The 21,797-nt window shown below is 42.5% G+C and overlaps 1 protein-coding gene and 2 pseudogenes across 2 annotated transcripts in view; all 3 read left to right on the forward strand.

The window, feature by feature from the left end:
* LOC139447454 (zinc finger and BTB domain-containing protein 14-like) overlaps nt 1-14,703 on the forward strand; it is an 89,802-nt gene extending 75,099 nt beyond the window's left edge. The window contains exon 2 of one of the 2 annotated variants that reach the window (XM_071228809.1): nt 13,797-14,703. In XM_071228809.1, coding sequence (XP_071084910.1) covers nt 13,797-14,182 — 386 coding nt within the window. In that variant the 3' untranslated portion in view covers nt 14,183-14,703. Of the gene's footprint in view, nt 1-6,808; nt 10,424-13,796 lie in introns of those variants that run through there. The other variant, XM_071228810.1, reaches the window with a different exon arrangement.
* Nucleotides 14,704-14,963: 260 nt separating this feature from the next.
* LOC139448748 (uncharacterized) lies at nt 14,964-17,820 on the forward strand (annotated as a pseudogene).
* A 95-nt stretch (nt 17,821-17,915) lies between these two features.
* On the forward strand, nt 17,916-21,579 carry LOC139448750 (uncharacterized; annotated as a pseudogene).
* The last annotated feature ends 218 nt before the right edge of the window (nt 21,580-21,797 follow it).

Consider the following 21,797-nt stretch of genomic DNA (forward strand, 5'->3'; position numbering starts at 1 on the left):
CGTTCTGACGTGACCCCAAATAGGATGTCCTCAGATCTTTGATTAGCGGTATCGAAAACTAAGATCTGATTTTAATGAGATTGGAAATATTGGAACTGATCTGTGAACTGTCCAAATAGCACAGGGTACGATTGAGTGAGGGATCCTTGAAGATCTGGGGTAGAATAGGTCTTCAGCAACCCATGCTTGCCATAAGAGACGACTATGCTTGTTGTAAGAAGCGACTAACGGGATCATTTAGTCAGGCTCGCTGACTTGGTTGATGCATGTCATTGTATCCCCACTGCGTAGATTGATGATCATGATGTCAATCACTGGATTGTCTGGACCAGATTCGAGCAGAGCTCCAGATAAGCTTTTGGTGTTGTGGGTATTTTACCCATGCATTTTAAAATCATTGGGTGTCAGTCATTCTGTCTGGGTATTCAAGTGTCTGTTACCCACTAGTTTTTACACGTGGGTATTTAAGTTAAATATTTAAAAACACTATTCATCTAGTCCCTGCAAACTGGTGTTGTGTCGGTTCGCGAGCTATATAGGACTAAAAAAAACCACGATACTTCCACAAGAAAGTGTGATGGCAAATGATCATGATGTAACGTTCATCGTGGAGTTTGGCAAGGTTGACGGAATGCCCGTTTATAATTTCAAAATAAGTTGCTGATTTGCTAATCGAATACGTAGGGTTACTTCACAATATTTTGATGATACGCACAAGTTTTATTTTTGTAGCGTATCTGTAATGTTCGTTGCATATTTGATACGCTTGGATTTTATTTTACTGTAATTTCTACGTTTCTGATGCGTATTTTACGCAGATACGCAGCTTATCTGGAGCTCTGTTCGAGTGTTTACAGACAACCTCATATAACTGGAACATTGCTGAGTGCGGCGTTAAACAAGACTCAAACAATAGTTCAGTGAGGGTTGAGGGCTGTGTGAAGTTCGCAGCTTGGTAACAAGCATGCAAAACATGACAGTACCGGTGCAGTAAGTTGATGGTTGTTTTTGTTATTTGCACCCTGTGCCTAAAGAACAGATTATCCCTGTTGATCTTCAGATGCTCAAGGTTTGAGTAGATATAGTCTGTGAAATCTCATGAATATGTGGCAACAGTTGTGGCATCCAGGATGTGAGGATGGGAGAGGTCCTGTGAGAGGAACTCATGCCACAACAAATTCAGTTGTATAGATCAGTGGTTAAAGCGCTCGCTCGTCACGCCGAGGACCCGGGTTCTATTCCCGACATGGGTACAATGGGTGAAGCCAATTTCAGGTTTCCCCCGTCATGATATTGCTGGAATATTGCAAAAATAGGTGCAAAACCATACTCACTCACTCACTCTCACAAGTCAAGTCACATTGTGCAGGTCGTGTCATTGCCATTCTTTCATCACACCATTCATAAGCTCTGTATGGTGTCAATGGTATAATGTATGTCAACTTGCTGTTATTGACAGGAATAAGTATCTTGTCATTTCAATAAAGTATGAAAAGGATGTGCTGTATGAACTTTTTTTCTGACAAAATACCAGGCCAGAATTAGCCTCAGCTACTTCAAGGTTCAAAAAGTAGCTCTTATGGCAGCCAAGACAGTTACTTGGATGAAAAAACGCCTCCGTGGTCTAGTGGTAGAGCGTCCGCCCGGAGAGCGGAAGGTCCAGGATTCGACCCCCGGCCGCGTCATACCATAAGACGTTAAACGATGGTACTTGTTATTACCCTGTCTGGCGCTCGGCATTAAGGGGCTAAAACAAGGACTGGTCGGCTCGGAGTCAGTATACTGTGTCTGAGTAGGGTATTTATGTTAAACTGCGGCATGGTATCTTAGTTGGCTAGCACTATAAATCGGCATCAGTCCGGACTAGTACAAGTAGCCACACAAACACACACACGTACATGCATGTCACTATATAAGTGCAATAATCTTGGACGTGACACTAAACCCCATTTCACCTCACCTCACCTAAAGGTTCAAGAAGAAAGTAGCTCTTATGGCAAGACAGTTACTTGGATGAAACACTGATGGAGAAATTCAATGTTTAGATTGAGTGAGTGAGTGAGTGATGTTGTACCACGATGGTGTGTGATTGTTACCTGTAGGTGTGTCGGGTGCTCAGGCTCCCTGACTTGGTTGATGCATGTCATCATATCTGAATTGCATGGATAGATGCTCACGATGTCAATCACTGGATCGTCTGGTCCAGACTCGATTATTTACAGACCGCCATCAGATAGCTGGAATATTGCAGTGTTCAACAACAAACAAACACATCACTGATTCCACTATCTTAGAAACAGCATCTGGCTATCAGGTAGTCCAGGTTTGTCTGGTCAAGACTCAGTTTTGGAATATTGCCGACCCAAGGCGAAAAACAACAAACCTAAAAGAAACTTCATGAATTTTTCAGGCAGCACGGATGGCCCGGTCGACTTAGGCGCCACAATTCGCTGTGCAGAGTTGTGTCCCTTGGGTATGCCAGAAACCTATGATTGTAGGTTTGAATCTCCGCTTGTCCTGATTATGTTTCTAGGTTTGTCAGCGCCATACCCATGCTAGTGGGTTTGACCGAAGTGGTAAACGTCTAAGACCTGCATGACTTGGGGCTTTCCTCCCACATTAAGCTGACACTCCGTGATATGACTAGAATACTGTTAAAAGCGGTGTTAAACACCACTCCCTCACTCACTCATGAATTTTCAATGGGAACAATTCTGACAAAAAATCCTCTGCTCAGCTTCAGTATATTTGAAATCACGACTCATTTCAGACCAAAGTTGACCAAATCAAGAATGAGCTTTTGTATCTTTCAGATGACGGAAGCTCACTCATGTTTGGTCAACCAAAGTCAGAACGGGGAAATGTCATGGGAGGGGATCCCTCACTGTGTGTTGCATCTTGGGATATGAAGGAACTGCCGCAGGAGTTCCAAGTGAGCATGTCTGGCTTCTGTGGTAGTAGTAGGCGACCATCCCCGCCCTGGCGACCTGGCTCCGTGAAATGCCCTGGCTGTGAGAAGATGTTCACCACGCGGAGAGCCATGATGGTGCACAAGATGGCCGTCCATGACAACGAGTCCTACATCTGTGTCTGTGGCCGCCAGTACAAGTATAAGCCCAACTTGTCCAAACATCGACGCTTGTGCTCTATGGTGAAAAAGGTGTAGGATTGATGGCCACCTTGAGTGAGAGAGATTGGTTTTGTTCAGGTGAATATGTTCATGTGTTCGCACTAGGGCTGGGACGAGTCCAAATTTACTTCCCGTGTACCCACCCCCCATTACCTGACCCTACCTGGTACCCGCTGGAGGTCTCAAGGGATAGGTACAAAATATCCAATTGGGAAATGTTTGAATGTACTCCTGTCAAAATATATTAGGATACAGGTATAAAACATTCTGGTCATGCCTACACTGAAGTTGGCTGAAGTTACCTGAATTGGCTGAAGTTGACTAAGGTGGCTGAAGTTGACTAAGGTGGGGGAAGTTGACTGAAGTTGGCTGAAGTTGACTGAAGTTGGCTGAAGTTAGCTGAAGTTGACTAAGGGTGGCGGAAGTTGACTGAAGTTACCTGAAGTTGGCTGAAGTTGACTGAAGTTGGCTAAAGTTGACTGAGGTGGTGGAAGTTGACTGAAGTTACCTGAAGTTGGCTAAGGTGGTGGAAGTTGGCTGAAGTTACCTGAAGTTGGCTGATGTTAGCTGAAGTTACCTGAAGGTTGCCGAAGTTTAAGTATGCTAACATATAAAGTCATAGGGAATGTGTGCACAGTCCGAAAGAAATGTGAACATGTGTCACTTATAGTGTAACTATGCATAGAGTTTTAGATAATTTTTACCATTAAACAATATACTCACCTGAATAACCATGGGTCCGGGTAGTCCTGGGGGTACCCGGTTGCTACTCAGTACCCACCCGAACCGGGTACCCGAGTTACCTGTCCCAGCCGAAGTTTGCTCTCAGTGATCCAGTGGAAACTTCGTGATGATTTTCAGCTGATTTACATGCAAGTGAGATGCAGTTTGTGTTGATCCATATTAGGTAATTGATTATTTTAAATTGGTACATACCAACTGATTAATCATGAAGTTTAATTATTTAATAATTGGTATTTGTGGGTGGTAGGGTAGCCTTGTGGTTTAAGCATTCCCTCGTCACACTGAAGGCCCATGTTCGATCCCCACACGGGTGCAACATGTCCATCCCATTACTTATGTCCCGACCCGTGAAGATTCCGGGGTAGAATAGGTCTTCAGCAACCCATGCTTGACGTAAAAGGCGACTATGCTTGTCGTAAGAGGTAACTAAAGGGATCGGGTGGTCAGGCTCGCTGACTTGGTTGATGCATGTCATCGATTCCAATTGCGTGGCTCGATGCTCATGATATGAATCACTGGATTGTCTGGTCCAGATTATTTACAGACCGCCATCATATAGCTGGAATATTGCTGAGTGCAGCGTTAAACAACAAACCAACCAACCAACCAACTGGTGTCCCCTGCCAAAGGTGCAATATTACTAAAAGCTGTCTAAACCATACTGTATCACAGGATTGAAGGTAGGATATAATTATATTATACAAATCTAGTAGAAATATATTGGATGGTGTGATTATGTTGTCTTACAACTGAACACATGGCGAGGATTTTCCAGCTGCTTCAATCAGATGAACAAGGGACACCACTCTGTTCTTGGATGGGCAAATTCATATAATTTTTTCATTGATTGTCCTTTATTCAAATCAGCTAGAAACGAATTGATGCACAAGCTATTGTTAATTGTGAAAGATACATGTGATGTAAATATTGACCTGATGCTAGTTGGAAATGCAAGTTTACCTAATCATGTGAACGAAAACATTTTTAGGAATGTACATACATATATAAAGAAAACAAAAAGGTTTGAGCGCGCAATGTGAATCTACATACGTCTCTCTATATCTTTTGTTCCTTTCTGTCATAAAATTTATTAACTGTAAATAAGCACAAATGTAAATCTATGGGAGAGGGCGTTCTAAGTTGTGATAACTTGAGCCCAATCCTTTTCATGAGAATGAAATATGTTTACACTAAACTAAACACTTCTTGACCAAAAATACTAAAGTTCATACTTCCATTCTCTCTAGACTGGGTGCCAAGAAGATGTCATTAAACAAGTTTTAATATCTCTCATACCAATCGGGGCGGTCAGGTAGCTTAGTGGTTAGTGGTTCGCTCATCACGCTGAAGACCCGGGTTTGAATCCTGACATGGGTACAATGTGTGAAGCCCATTTCTGGTGTCCCCCGCCGTGATATTGCTGGAATATTGCTAAAAGCGGCGTAAAACCATACTCACTTACTCTCATACCAATCACAGTTACCTGCATGTGTGTACCACTGCCGTGGTCTAGTGGTAGAGTATCTGCCTGGAGAGCAGAAGGTCGGGGGTCGATCCCCGGCTGCGTCATACCAAAAGACGTGAAAAGATGGTGCTTGTTGTTACCCTTGCATTAAGGTCAGCATGAAGGGGCTAAAACAAGGGCTGCTCAGACCGATGCTCATGATGTCAATCTCTGGATTTTCTGGTCCCGGTTTCATGACTCACAGACCGCCATCATATAACTGGAACATTGTTGAGTGCGGCGTTAAACAACAAACAAACAAATAATGTAGGTCCAACTTGATGGACAGAGAAGGCACAATGAGGAAGCCAGTTAGACAGGATTAAGTCTGCATGGGCGGGATGGTCTTGAGGAAAGGTCGGACCACTGACACGGACACTGATATACTTATCGAACTTATTGTGCTTGGTGATGATGTTTGAAATTTTACAAATGCTTCTCGAGGACACTTTCCTTGTACCAATTGGCCACAGTACATTAATGTCTGTCTAACAAGTTTTCTTGATAAGACCACATTTTTATTTTTCATTTCATGGGCCCGCTACCTTCACTATTTATTATGTCTTCGACAAATAATATGGACCCTTTTTTCAATATAAAATGTTAGGTATAACTTCCATGTCTACATCACTATCGGTGATTCAAGAGACCACCTGCAATTTTACATCCACGGCAAAATGACTATCATATCAATATATAAATATATCAATAATTGAAGTAACTTTTTATTTTTATTTCGACCGATTTTGTGTGGAAAAGCTGGAATAAATCTGTGAAACATAAACTTTAAAAAAAGTGTGTGCCAAAAGGCTGGAAAAAAACAAAACAACTCACCAAGGTTGATTTGATATTCATTTTTTAGAAAAGCTATAAACAGTGATTTACCACTAATTTACCAAAATTATAATAGAAAGTTTTTTTCAACTTTGCGATTACAGGTTAGATTCTTCAGTAGAACAAGTAAATAAGCTTGTCCGGTTTATTTGATGGTTTACGTTCATGTCTCTGACATTACATCCTAACAGCAACCCATGAAGATCCGGGGTAGAATAGATCTTCAGCAACCCATGCTTGCCATAAAAGGCAGCTATGCTTGTTGTAAAAGGCGGCTAACGGGATCGGGTGGTCAGGCTCGCTGACTTGGTTGATGCATGTCATCGATCCCAATTGCGCGGATCGATGCCCATGATATTAATCCCTGGATTGTCTGGTCTAGACTCGATTATTTACAGACTGTCGTCATTTAGCTGGAATATTGCTGAGTGCGGCATAAAACAACAAACCAACCAAACCAACATCCTAACAGCACAGAAGAAACGTAGCATGCCCCTTGACACCATGCATGTATTAATCCTTCCATTCATGAATTTCACCTTGCACTTTACATGTATGAGGGATTGACTGAAACTTTGAACTTTTTGTAATTGCAGGTGTGAGAAGTTCAATGGGTTTCAGTCAATCTGAAGCTGAGAAGCAAAGACATTACCTCCACCCAGGCTCAGAAGAATCTCTGGCCTCGCTGCCGATTGTCTTCCCAAACCAGACCCACTTCATGTTGGCCCAGGGTCAGCGCCGCACTAGTCCTAGCTACTCTTCTGTTTCCCTGGAGAAGGCCTCGTGTCCGATATGCCACAAAACGTTCTCCAGTGCCTATGCAATGAAGTGTCATATTCGCACCATACACGAGAATATCACCTTCAACTGTGAATGTGGAAAGTCGTACAAGTCCCGTGGAGGCATGTGGTTGCACAGGAAGATCTGTCCTGTGTATAAGACATACCACGATAGTTAACAGTGGCTTGGTGTGTCAAGCATCAGTGGGTATCATTCAGGTGATGTTGTCTGTGGTTAGTGGGTCTTTGGCCAGTTGGGTTGTGGTTAAAACGTGGCTTGCAGTCGGTGTTCATTACACGTGTGTGGAACATATACCCCAGCAGGATGGGGTTGATTCACACTGACACATGTTCTTGAAGGTATTCCGTGTTGTTGCCCACCCTACATACTGAAGATCCAGAACTCAGTGGATTGAATGGCTAGAGGGAGAGCTTCTGTGAAGTGTTTGAACTCATTGAGCCCTCGGTGTTTGGGTGAAATATTGTTTAGTCTTGCCATCGCCAATATCAGATCGGTCGAATATAGTTGATGTTGACTTGACCTCTCATTAAAAGAGTGATGTTCACTGTGTCTTTGAGCTCAGTAGGGGTTGCATGTCAAGATCACTTTGTCATGAGTTTGAATCCAAGATTAACAGAAGTTATGATCTTTGTTCTGTGCAATCAGTACCACATCCATGCATACCACGGTCCGTGTATCTTTTGGCTTTCCTCCCACATCAAGCTGACATGTGATACAACTGAAATACAGTTCAAAGCGGCATAAAACTGATCTCACTAAAAAATGGTCAGAAGAATTGTCTGTACCTGCAGACTCTGATACAAAATAACAATTAGCATCTACCATTACAACGCTCCAGATAAGCTTTCGGTGTTGTGGGTATTTTACCCATGCATTTTAAAATCATTGGGTATCAGTAATTCTATCGGGGTATTCAAATTTCTGTTACGCACTAGTTTTTACACATGTGGGTATCTAAGTTAAATATTTAAAAACACTATTCATCTGGTCCCTGCAAACTGGTGTCGTGTGGGTTCGAGAGCTTTATAGGTCTCAAAAATACCACCATACTTCCACAAGAAAGTGTGATGGCAAATGATCATGATGTAACTGTCATCGTGGAGTTTGGCAAGGTTGCAAGAATGCTCGTTTATAATCTCAAAATAAGTTGCTGATTTGCTAATCGAATACGTAGGGTTACTCCACAATATTTTTATAATACGCACAAGTTTTATTTTTGTAGTGTATCTGTAATGTTCGTTGCATATTTGATACGCTGGGATTTTATTTTACTGCGTATTTCTGCATTTCTGATGCGTATTTTACGCAGATACGAAGCTTATCTGGAGCTCTGTCATTACCGCCACCTTTAATTTTACCTTTGACTACTGGTAATCAGACTATGTGCATTACAAGGTGTATTACGTTCTCCAAGGTGTATTGGGGGCATGGGTGGCCCAGTCGTCTAAAGCGCCACGATTTGCTGTGCAGTTGTGTCCCTTGGGCACGCCAGAAACCTATGATTGTGGGTTCGAATCCCGGTTTACCCCCGATTATGTTTCTAGATTTGTTTGCCGTGATATTGCTGGAATATTTCTAAAAGCGGCGTAAGACCATACTCACTCACTCTTCACTTTTGAGATACATAATCCGAGAAACGTTTACTTTTTATGCAGCCTTATCAATCTGTAATGTAGTGACTAGCATTTTGTTGTGAATGGATGTCCAAAATGATGTGTCCTCCCGAGTGGTGGATTATGGTAAAGACTGCCATTGCTCCGCTGTGCTCACCATGTTCATCTAACCCCAGCAGCTTTTAGGTTTCCTGTAACCAGGTGCAGCCCACCAGGAACAGTTATTCAAGATGTGTATATCAAGGATGTTTTTAACCTTCTGATCCCTTATCAGAAGAGATTCATGCCAGTGTTTTCAGATGTGACTTCTGTCCACGTTCTTCTTTCCTTTGTTTGCAAGGAATCAACTCCATCCCTTTTACTCCGATAATGTTGGGTGGTTGTTGTTTAACGCCGCACTCAGCAATATTCCAGCTATATGATGGCGGTCTGTAATTGAGTCTGGACCAGATAATCCAGTGATTGATATCATGATCCACGCAATTGGGATTGATGACATGCATCAACCAAGTCAGCGAGCCTGACCACCCGATTCCGTTAGTCGCCTCTTATGACAAGCATAGTAGCCTTTTACTGCAAGCATGGGTTGCTGAAGACCTATTCTATCCCGGATCTTCACAGGCCTTTTATATATCTAACTCTGTAGAACGTGTGTGCTGTACAGTGTTTTATTGTGACAAATATGTGTATTTACTAATAAACAGACTTCATGGACCTTTTCTACCCCTGATCTTCACAGGTACTCCGATAATGATCTGGGTGCTTCTTGTATGAGGCGACAAACAGGATTGGGTGCTCAGACACGCTGACTTGGTTGATGTCATCGTATCCCAATTGCATAGGTCGATGCTGATGATGTCAAGCACTGGATTGTCCGGTCCAGATTTTATCATTTAAACAATGCCGTCTTATTGCTGGTATATTGATGAGTGTGGCATTGTGTCAATTTTTAAAAATTATTTTTCAAAGGCATTGTAACTTCACACCACAGATGGCGTGTACAAACGTTATGATTTAATTCTCAGTTCCCTGGAGGGTATACAGCCTTAGATGTAAAGGTCACTGTTCATCACAATTATTGTTGTTTATAGCTAAAATGGATAGAATTATCATTAGACCACTCGCATGTTATCAGAAATCAGCGTCCCACTGAACTGCCCTCCTACATTGGGCTGTTAATGGACGACCTCGGTCTTCTGCAAATGATAATGTCCTGAAAAATAGTGTTACCCTTATAGTAATCTGGTTGACTCAGAACTCATAATTACTCCGTCATGTCTTATTCTACCTTCACAACGAGGCCGCCTCCATGGTCTAGTGGTAGAGCGTGTGCCCAGAGAGTGGAAGGTCCGGTGTTCGACCCCCGACCACATCATACCAAAAGCAATAAAAGATGGTACTTGTTGCTACCCTGTCTGGTGCTCGACATTAAGGGTCTAATGTGTATCATATCCGAGTTGTAATGGAGTGAGTGAGTGAGTTTGGTTTTACGCCACTTCTAGCAATATTTCAGCAATATCATGGCGGGGGACACCAGAAATGGGCTTCACACATTGTACCCATGTCGGGAATCGAACCCGGGTCTTCCGCGTGACGAACTAACGCTTTAACCACTAGACTACCCGAATGCCCTGAGTTCTAATGGAACCAAATAGCGATTATTTGTTTGTGTATGACTTTCAGCACTTATTTACCCTGGAATGGCACCGATAGACTAGGAATGTGTTCTATGTTGGACTAATGTAAATATGTACATGGTACTAATTGTGTGTCATAATACAACTGTTACAATACTGTATTGTTTTTTACTGTGAAATGTTCAATTTTTGTAATAAAATTGCATAATGAGAAAAGGTTTGGAGATTGATGTGTATCTGTACCCTCAACGTCTGTATCCAGGGCTCCCGTTTTGGTAAACCTACACTGACCCCTGGATGCATTCCTGTAGTTCTGACCGCCTCCGTGGTCTAGTGGTAGAGCGTCCGCCCGGAGAGCGGAAGGTCCGACTGCGTCATACCAAACGACGTTAAAAGATGGTACTTGTTGTTACCCTGTCTGGTGCTCGGCATTAAGGGGCTAAAACAAGGACTGGTCGGATCGGAGTCAGTATACTGTGTCTGAGTTGGGTATTCATGTTAAACTGGGGCATGGTATCACAGTGTGCTAGCACTGTAAATCGGCATCAGTCCGGACTAGTACAAGCAGCCACACAAACACACACACGTACTTGCACGTCGCTATATAAGTGCAATAATCTTCGACGCGACGTTAAACCCCATTTCACCTCACCTTCCTGTAGTTCTTGCGATCTCAGATTACCCGCCCTTGATTTTCATTAACATTTACCAACCTATCAAATGTCAAGTAAACGAAAAAGGAAATGTTTAAGGGAGGTGGGCATGAAGGCATCCTTTCCGTCAAAAAGAATTTTGAGAGCCTTTTTGCGTGACTGTCCGTTTATCACCGTTAAACATATTTCTCGCAAACTGTATCGTAATCAGTGGCATTGGCCGCCATGTTCGTGACATCTCCAACCTGATATCGAGGCTGGTTTGTAACTCGCATTCTGATTGGTCCGTTAGCCTGAATAGCGGAGAAAATCAAACTGGCTTTTGAAAAATCAAGGGCGGGTAATTTGAGGTCACAAGAAACATGGGATTGGATCATGGGGTTAGGACAGGTTTACCGAAATCAAGCCCTGGAGATATAGAGAATGCTGAACTCTGCCGGGATTCCAGATTCCCAGTTCTCCAGTCAGAAGAGCTGACTGATATGGATACACGTGTATAGTATGACTTATATTATCGCGGTTTCGGTAAATCTCGTGATATACCACCCCTGTTGACTGTTTACTTATGCAAAACTAAGCACAATATTTCATCGCATGATCAATGTCATGGTTACTCGTAAGTATACACGTTAAAAAACATTTTATGACGGTTTCTGGAATGTTTTTGAAGTGAAATTACCCCTAACTCCATTCGAAATTGGTAGGAAAAGAATCCACTTGTTTGGACAATGTCCTTTAACCCATCCTAGGTCGTATGAATACTCATTATGCATATTCCAAAACCCCATAATCCACAGGTATCACACACAAAATAGTGATACCGCGATAAGATGGAGTTGTCCGCCCCTGCGTCGCCCATGACAGGTACTTTCTTTACCCAAAATCGGTGAAGAAAATATGCAACGATCAATCCTAACTGACGTTTCATAAACGTTGAATAAAGAACAAGAAACATTTTGCGTGTGACATAGTTAATGTGTCAGTAAGTATTCGCCATTACGATCCCTTAAACGGTAGAAAAGGTCTTCAGCAACCATGCATATGCTTGCCGTAAAAGGCGACTATGCTTGTAGTAAAAGGCGACTAACGGGATCGGGTGGTCAGGCCCGCTGACTTGTTGATGCATGTCATCGATCCCAATTGCGTGGATCGATGTTCATGATGTAAATCACTGGATTGTCTGGTCCAGACTCGTTTTTTTACAGACCGCCATCATATAGCTGGAATATTGCTGAGTGCGACATTAAACAACAAATAAATAAATGATAATAATAACCCCATGATGCCTGTCAGTTTGTTCACGTGGTTATTGCTCTGTTTTCAAATACCAGGGTGATTCAAGTGGTCTATTTCGGTCACCTAGGGGAGACCAGGATACATTTGGACAAAAAAAGGTTTTGCTATATATTTTCCGTTCCAGCTGGTACAGAATGAAAATAATTCATCATATCAATAAAGCCTTTATCAAACATTTTGACAAGAGAAATGTGCAACAAACACAAGACACCCTGAGATATTACGATTTGAAATTATGTTTTCGCCCCATCTACCCCAAGTCCGCTGGGACAATTGCTCTGCCAAATTGTGACAATCACTTATTTCACTATTCCCGGATGGGTAACATTTGAAATTTGAGCATATGCTGTACCTTTTCCTAGATTAGAGATAACATGAGAAATTGTAATAACTGTTTAACTCCAAGACCTGAATCATATTTTGATTTCAGTTGGCTAAGGAACCTACCATTTTATCATTGCTGAGAGAGCCACTATTTTAGTCCCAGCCTCAAGACCTTACAAACACCATCACTGGTTGTCAGTGATCCATTCAAATAATTTTCACCTCTATTTTGCCTTTTACGCCCAATGGAATTTGTCTCGTGGGACAGAGACTGATAACTCTCTGGCATTGGCGTTGTTTATTCAAAAGGCCGCCATGACTGAGTTGGAATGTTGCTGATTGCAGTGTCTAACATCCTTCACTGACTCACTAAAGAGTGAGTGAGTGAGTATGGTTTTACGCCGCTTTTAGCAATATTCCAGCAATATCACGGCGAGGGACACCAGAAATGGGCTTCACACATTGTACCCATGTCGGGAATCAAACCCGGGTCTTCGGCGTGACGAGCTAACGCTTAAACCACTAGGCTACCCGACTGCCCCGACTCACTAAAGAACCTTTATACAGCCAATGTGGGTGTTAATGATAAACATGGTTTGAGGTCTGCTCTCTTAGGCTGATATTTTCGCACATAATACTCATCGGTAGGGGGATGAGTCTTCTTGCAGGTTACGGAAAGAGGCGAGTAGTGACGAATGGCAAACGCAAGTGATACGAGGGGTGGAATTTGATTGGTCCATAGGAGAGGCTTAGACGGGACATAACTGGTAATAGCCACTGGTGGCACTACGATCGAGCCCAGTTATTCCAGCCTAGTTCGGCAAGGGTAGAAACTGGACTTTTAAAGTCAGTTGACTCTCTTGCCTCGGGAAGATGTTTAACGCCGCACTCAGCAATCTTCCAGCTATATGACGGCGGTATGTTAATAATCGAGTATGGACCAGACAATCCAGTCACTGATATCATGAGCATCGACCCACGCAATTGGGAAACATATTTATTTTCACAAAAGTGTGAAAATGGATTGGTAAACAAACGAAGCGCACATGTTAATACCGCTCCATTTCACAAAGGACATATTACAATAAATACATCAATGAAGGTTAGATGTAACAAATGAATTGTACATGCCGTGTTAGATGTATTTTAATATGACAGATTGATAGAACATGTCTATACTTTCTTACACAAGTCATCTATATTACTACGAATATAAAACAGGTTGAAAAAAAATAACGTAAGTTTCTACTTTCGTTTCAGCACAGTATGTTTGCCAGGATTGCGGCAAATCCTACGACAAGCGACACTCTTACCAGATGCACGTAAAGCGGTACCACACAAACCCGGCCATGCTGTGTACCTACTGCAGCAAGAGGTTCTTCTCCCGCCACGACCTCCAGCGTCACATCGTCACCCACACCGGCATCCGTCCCTTCACCTGCGACATCTGCGGGGCCAAGATGTACACCCTCACAACACTTAAAAGCCACGTGAAACACAAACATGGCCAGCCTTTCTTGTATTTCTGTAAACATTGTGGTAAGGGATACAATGACAGTAATGCTTGGCTGGCACATGAAATCAACCACCAACACCAGGACACTAGCCAGGATTTGTATTTGAGTTCCGGTGATCAGAACATTTAGATCCCATTCCAGGAAAGGGGGCACGGGTGTCCCAATTCGCAGTGCAGAGTTGCGTCCCTTGGGCACGCCTGAAACCTATGATTGTGGGTTCGAATGCCAGTTCGCCCCGATTATGTTTCTAGGTTTGTCAGCACCTTACCCGTGCTCTTGGGTTTCACCGAAGCGGTAAACGTCTGAGACCTGCATCACTTAAGGCTCTTCTCCAACATAAAGCTGACACGCCGTGATATAACTGTGTTACTGTTAAAAGCAGCCTTATTTTTAAAATCCGGATTTTGAAACTAAATGAAACAGTGGGACAACCTAGTGGTTAATGCGTTGGCCCATCATGCGGAAGTCCAAGGTTCGCCATTGGTATGATATTGTTACGGAACGGCCAAAGACTGGTCGATAATTACTTGTGGACAAATTACTAAAATAATGGATGCTGCCACCAGTCACAAAATATGACAAAATAAATACCAGAGCTTGGAGACGAGGTTTAGCGAAAATATATAACAAGGATCTACAAAGTTACGGATGTCGAAACTAGCGAAAAGCAGAAGGATCACACAAGAAGTAGGTAAAGTTCAATAACGAATTTATTAATTATTCAATGAACTGACAAATCTTGTGCATGGTCTCGAGATCGCGAGAGGCGATACCGGCTTTGAACTGTACTGGAAACATCAGTCGCTCGGCATTGTCTGTCACATCGTGGCTCTTGAATCCGGTTCTTGTCTGTATCCCTCCCACGATTGATATATCTGAACTGTTAAAACAATTAAACTGTACCTTAAACATGGAAGTGTACGAACTTGGCTGCAACCGGAAGCGAATCCATGTAATGTGACATAAGTCATGTAAGTCATGTGACCCAGAATTAATAACAATGAGGCCACACCTCCGAGAGCTGTCAAAATGCGATTGAAGTCAGCATGAAGTCAAATCCTAATTAAAGCTTGGAATAAAATGTATAGGATCGATTCTAGAACGATCCCTGTAAACGTCTGTAGATAAAAAAACATTTACTGTGAAGGCATTTTCACGCAACTTGATAATGTTAACCATCCGGTCGGAATGACCTCGGATCGCGATGACAATAGACGACTGTCAAAACATCTAAATATAGACTTAAACTATAATATTTTATACGAACGACAAATCACTTGCGACCTGCGATAACTGTAACTTGTATGCTTGAATAGTTACGATCTTGGAATATTCCGTCGGAATGAATCCGGAATGGCTGTCGGAATCTCGGAGTTGTCCCACTGTCATAAAAGGTTGTAAGTGTGATCTTTGAAGTACCTGTTCACCTTGCTAGAACAGGAAGTGTTGTTACAATATGTTCACTGTGTGAAGTCCATTCCTGATGTGCAATGCCGTGTTATGGATTTTCGGACGCTGAAGAAACAGTCGTAGTTTTCTCTCTAATCATATGAACAACAGTTACTGAAAAACATCTCATTCGCTCATAAAAGACAACTTTCTCTTAAAAACAAGCCATCATCTGAGTATTTACATTCTCTGTGTGATGCTACTACCCCGTTATAGCGCGAGTAATCGCGATAAACATGGTCGTCCGAAAACCTATGATCCGACGATACTGTATTTACCAGCCAAATATGTTTTATATAAAATCAAAAATCTGAAAATGTTCAAGTTATTCTTCTTTTGCTGTTAGTTGGAGCTCCATTTGCAGACTGTCCACGGTACATAGGACTTATTGTTAGAGCGAACCAATGAGAGTCAGGTGATTAAAATGTATACTCTGGTTTACCCAAACTGCCTGATCAAGAAAAATATATTTACAGTCTAATTGTGTCGCAAGCTCTGACTTTCACACAGGTTAGTGACCGCCTCCGTGGTCTAGTGGTAGAGCGTCCGCCCGGAGAGCGGAAGGCCCGAAGTTCGATCCCCGGCCGCGTCATACCAAAAGACTGTAAAAGATGGTACTTGTTGTTACCCTGTTTGGCGCTCGGCATTAAGGGGCTAAAACAAGGACTGGTCGGCTCGGAGTCAGTATTAAACTGCGGCATGGTATCTCAGTGAGCTAGCACTATAAATCGGCATCAGTCCAGTCTAGTACAAGCAGCCACACACACATACACACGTGCATGCATGTCGCTATATAAGTGCAATAATCTTGGACGCGACGTTAAACCCCATTTCACCTCACCCATACAGTGTGGCTGTGTGGCGGTTTACACTCCAATGAACTCACACAAAGTGAACGTCAATTTTTATAATATTTATATCCCTATTTTGTATCTCGAAGGATGTAGACAATTTAATTTCGTAAGTGTGACTTTATGTTTACAGCCATACACCAATCAGCTTGAACAAATAGTTAAAGACAAGAGATGACATGAGCGTATGCATGCCCATCTTTCGAGGCAAGGGAGTTAACTGACTGTAAAAGTCCAGTTTCCACCCTTGCCGAAGTAGGCTGGAATTTCTTGGCTCGATCGTAGCGCCACCAGTGGCTTTTACGGGTTATGGGCCTTCCATGTCTCTCCTATTGACCAATTAGATTCCACCTCTCATATCACTTGTATTTGCTTCAAACAAAGTTGCGGCACCCAGTCAAGACGATCTGATCGATAATCAAGATCTATATTGTGATAAAACGGGTCTTACTTCGCGAAGTGCATCAAATCAAATGGGCACCCGGATAAAAAACATGAAAGGATTTGGAAATATCTGTTGACGTCGAGTTGGAGGTACACATTCTTTGCAAATCCTGCAATCTACCGAAATCTGCACGACTGTTTACGAACCGGATGTCGATAAAATGAATACATGTAATATTGTCATTAGATGTTAAATGTCCGTTAAGAACTACGCCAGGAAGTCAGTCACAGTGACGGTGCGTCATAATACATGTCCGGGGTAGAACAGGTCTTCAGCAACCCATGCTTGCCGTGAAAGGCGATTATGCTTGTCGTAAGAGGCGACTAACAGGATCGGGTTGTCAGGCTCACTGACTTGGTTGATGCATGTCATCGTATCCCAATTGGGATCTCTATTCATAAGCAGTCGTTTGTAGCGTGCAATAAGTATAGTTCTCGAGTTACTTTCTTTCAGACCCTGTCACAGAGCATTAAAGACCCATTCCTTCTGAAACCAGAAATCACAGTCGCTACAACATATTGTAACATTGGCTTCTTCGCCAAGGAAAGCAGATCCAATGTGTACACACCAAGCCATTATATGCACTGGGTGAAGGTGTTTGGTAGGATCAGAAACAGTATTGTCGCATATACCGATTCTGGAGATAATTTACTTAATAACCTCAGCCGTAAGTTCCCTAGTAACATGACAAAGGTATTCCTTATAGAAAGAGACAATCTGTGGTCCCTCTCTTTGGCTGAGGAAATTCGAAGTATTTAGAGCCAGCCTAACTCTCCACATCATCACCTAAACACAGTTAACGAGAACTGCTCATGCGCAATGCACGCTAAGTTTGAGTTAATTATTATATAACAAAGACTTAATGGAGAAACTGTTTCTTACCAAATATTTATGTTGGTTGGATATTGGACGCTTTCGTGATGTTGCCGATGATAGCTCAGTGTTCAAGCTTAAACAAACCACACGAATGGGACAAAAGTAGAGTCGCTTATGTAGCCGTGTGTATGGTATTTACTCAGTAGTTTCAGAGGCAAAACAATAAAAATATCGAACGAAACGCTTCAAGGTAAATTTGCTCACGTGAGGCACTGTCTTCATTTAAGAACTGACCTTCACTATGTGTGAGTTCATTGGAGTAAGAGGCGACTAACGGCATTGGGTGGTCAGGCTTGCTGACTTCGTTGATGCATGTCATCGATCCCAATTGTGTGGATCGATGCTCATGACGTCAATCATTGGATTGTCAGGTCCATACTCGATTATTTACAGACCACCAAAAGACGTTAAAATATTGTACTGGTTGTTACCCTGTCTGGTGTTTGGCATTAAGGGGCTAAGACAAGGATTCCGCGTCAGTATACTGTGTCTGAGTGGGACATTCATGTTAATCTGCGGATTGGTATCTCATTGTGTTCGCAATATAAAACCGGCATTCGGTCAGACCCGTGAAGATCAGGGTAGAATAGGTCTTCGGCAACCCATGCTAGTTGTAAAAGGAGACTAGCTTGTGATAAGAGGCGACTAACGGGAACGGGTGGTCAGGCTCGTTGACGTGGTTGATGTATGTCATCGATCCCAAATGCGTGGATCGATGCTCATGACGTCAATCATTGGATTGTCTGGTCCATACGCGAATATTTACAGACCGCCGTCATATAGCTGGAATATTGCTGAGTGCGTTGTTAAACAACAAGCAAACAAACAAACTGAGGCCTGAAAGCGTGAGAGACCACATCGATCTGTGTCAAGACAACCGCCAGTCATCATAAGTGACTAGCCCCTATGATGTCATGCCACGGAAACAAGCGGCGGAAGAACATGCTCTCTCCCAACGATGAACGCTTGGCCGGAGCAAATGCTGAGAACATACAGAAAGCTAATAAAGGAATATTTTCTAAGAGTATTCCTTACATGAAAGAATATCTAACAGTAGCTCCAGTCAATGCTCTGGACTTCGACACTGACGTGCCACCCTCAAAGGAAACGTTCTGTTTGTTTGATAGATTTCATGAAGGAAATACAAAATCGGTTAAGGAACTGCGAAGGCGTATAACGTTTGTTCCCGAAATGGAAGGCATAATAAATTCGCATGTAGAAGAACAATTACACAGGGAGATGAACCGCAACAGCTACTTCCTAGATGCGATGTCACCCGGAAACTACATGTTCGTCCTGCGATTGCTACAGCATTTGACAACATCAAGTGAGTGAGTGAGTGAGTGAGTGAGTATGGTTTTACGCCGCTTTAGCAATATTCCAGCAATATCACGGCGGGGGACACCAGAAATGGGCTTCACACATTGTACCCATGTCGGGAATCGAACCCGGGTCTTCGGCGTGACGAGCTAACGCTTGCACAATCAAGAAACAACAAGTAAATGACAGACGCCATTTTAGGAAAACTGAACACAAACATTTCATATTGTAAAAAATGCCACGACAGGTTTTGCCGACTGCACCTTTCAGGTAAGACCTTATAGACGGCATTCTATGACATGATCATATTTGCCATTTATGGAGGAGTGAGTATGGGGTCTACGCCGCATTTAGCAGTATTCAAGTAGTAATCGCGTCGGGGGACACCATATATGATTGGTTGGTTAGTTGGTTTGTTTGTTGTTTAACGCCGCACTCAGCAATATTCCTGCTATATGACGGCGGTGTGTAAATAATCGAGTCTGGACCAGACAATTCAGTGATTGACATGATGAGCATCGATCCACGCAATTTGGATACTGTTCTAATATTCTTAATACGGGCCTCTGTAAAAATCAGACTCACTTTCGGCCCCACAACAAGTAAAACGTTCATTTCGCCCGGATGTCAAAACAATGACGCAATGAAGTCCAAGCAGATATTCCACTGTACTACACCGTCAAAAGCCCCTTGCATGAATGCGTGATGCGGATCCGACGGGTTGTGGTGTTCTCAGCATCCCACATGGGCTGTAGTGTTCTCAACATTAATGGTTCTGCGCTGGCCCTTACGCTAGACGGGCTAGCGACGACACCAAATGCACGGTGACAAATGATGATTAATGATCAATATTTGTTTGTTTGTTCTATAACGCTGCACGCAGCAGTATTTCAAATAGTCTTGCCGCCAGTCTTTGTAACCCAACTGTCCCCTTGTTTCACGCTGACTGGCACTTTCTTGTGGTTCCCGGCACACGGCACATAGAAGCCTTCCCCTACCCAATTGGGATCGATGACATGCATCAACCAATTCAGCGAGCCTGACCACCCGATCCCGTTAGTCGCCTTTTACGGCAAGCATAGGTTGCTGAAGACCTATTCTAGCCCGGATCTTCACGGGTCTCAGTCACCGTGACTATGAAAACTAAATGGAGTTATAGTAGCGCCGAGTTTAAACCACAATGTTGAAAAAATGATTTTGTCTGGAAAAATAATCTGCTTCGTCTAAGTGATGCGTCTCAACTGGACAAAAATCATAAGAAACAGCTCATATTAGCAGGAAGTGGCGCGTCACAACTGGTTATGAAATATATGAGACCAACTCATTATATGAAGTGACGCGTCGCAACTGCAGCTAAAACCCCGACCCCGATCCCAAACCTCTTACAAGTCACCTATTCTAACCCTATTCTTATCTTCATTGATTGTGAGTGAGTGAGTATGGTTTTACGCCGCTTTTAGCAATATTCCAGCAATATCACGGCGGGTGACACCAGAAATGGGCTTCACACATTGTACCCATGTCGGGAATCGAACCCGGGTCTTCGGCATGACGAGCGAACGCTTTAACCACTAGGCTACCCGACCGCCCTTCATTGATTGTGATATTGATGAAATATTATTGCTCTTATTTGCAGATGATGCGTCAATACTTGCAAAATAACTAGTTTAGAAAGATACTGCTATAAATGGGGACTAACAGTAAACAGTAATAAGAGTAAAGTTATGGTATTTAAAAATGGATAGCCGCTATCACATGAAAAATGGTTTATTGATGGTGAACAGTTTGAAGTGGTGTCATACTATAAGTATCTTGGTATTCTATTTTCATGTAGAAATATGTTTACTCAAGCATGTGTTACTTTAGCTAAACAGGCAAACAAGGCTCTAGTATCAATTAAAATAATGGTGCATACTAAATTTTGTAAATATACTTTGAAAATAGGATACAAGTCTTCAAATGCTGCTGTATTAGATGAGCTTCGAAGAACGAGAATGTATGAACATGGTGGTGTGAGAATAATTGAGTATTGGATTAAGCTAATAAGAATGCCTCTGGGTAAATATCTAAAGCATTGCTATTTCATGCTGTGCAAATATGATAGATTAGATGATAAAAATTGGGTTTCATTTGTAAGATATACATTGTTTAGTTATGGTTTTGGTAATGTATGGTTGATGCAAGATGTCGGAGACTGTGATGTTTATATTTATACATTTAAGGAAAGAAGTAGATATTTGTTTATGCAAGAATGCAACTCATTATATGAGATGGTGCATCACAACTGCAGCTGAAACAAAAGAGACCAACTCATTATATGAAGAGGTGCATCACAACTGCAGCTGAAACAAAAGAGACCATCTCATTATATGAAGAGGTGCATCACAACTGCAGCTGAAACAAAAGAGACCGTCTCATTATATGAAGAGGTACATCACAACTGGTGCTGAAACAAAAGAAACCAACTCATCATTAATGGTCAAACAGAGACAGCGTTTCTCTTCATTTGAACCTGAAGCTAGAGCTTTTAAATATCTATCTGTATATGTGTTCTAGAGTTCAGACTTCCAGGCGACCTCGGCTGACACTGCAACTGCCTTTCTACGGTAACTGGGGTATCATTGGGTGTGGACAGCACCCGCAACTCATTCTTACGCTTCACCATGAATGCGGAAGGTTATACTTTCCCTACTACTCGGAACATTCGGACCAGCAAAATACACCCCTATATCTACTGACCACATTCTTCACAGAGAAAGTCCAGCATAGCATGGCTTTCTCAGAATGGAGCCCACATGACCAC

The sequence above is a fragment of the Haliotis cracherodii genome, unplaced genomic scaffold (assembly GCF_022045235.1).
Source record: "Haliotis cracherodii isolate W230 unplaced genomic scaffold, xgHalCrac1.p SCAF_7, whole genome shotgun sequence".
NCBI classification, from domain to species: domain Eukaryota; kingdom Metazoa; phylum Mollusca; class Gastropoda; order Lepetellida; family Haliotidae; genus Haliotis; species Haliotis cracherodii.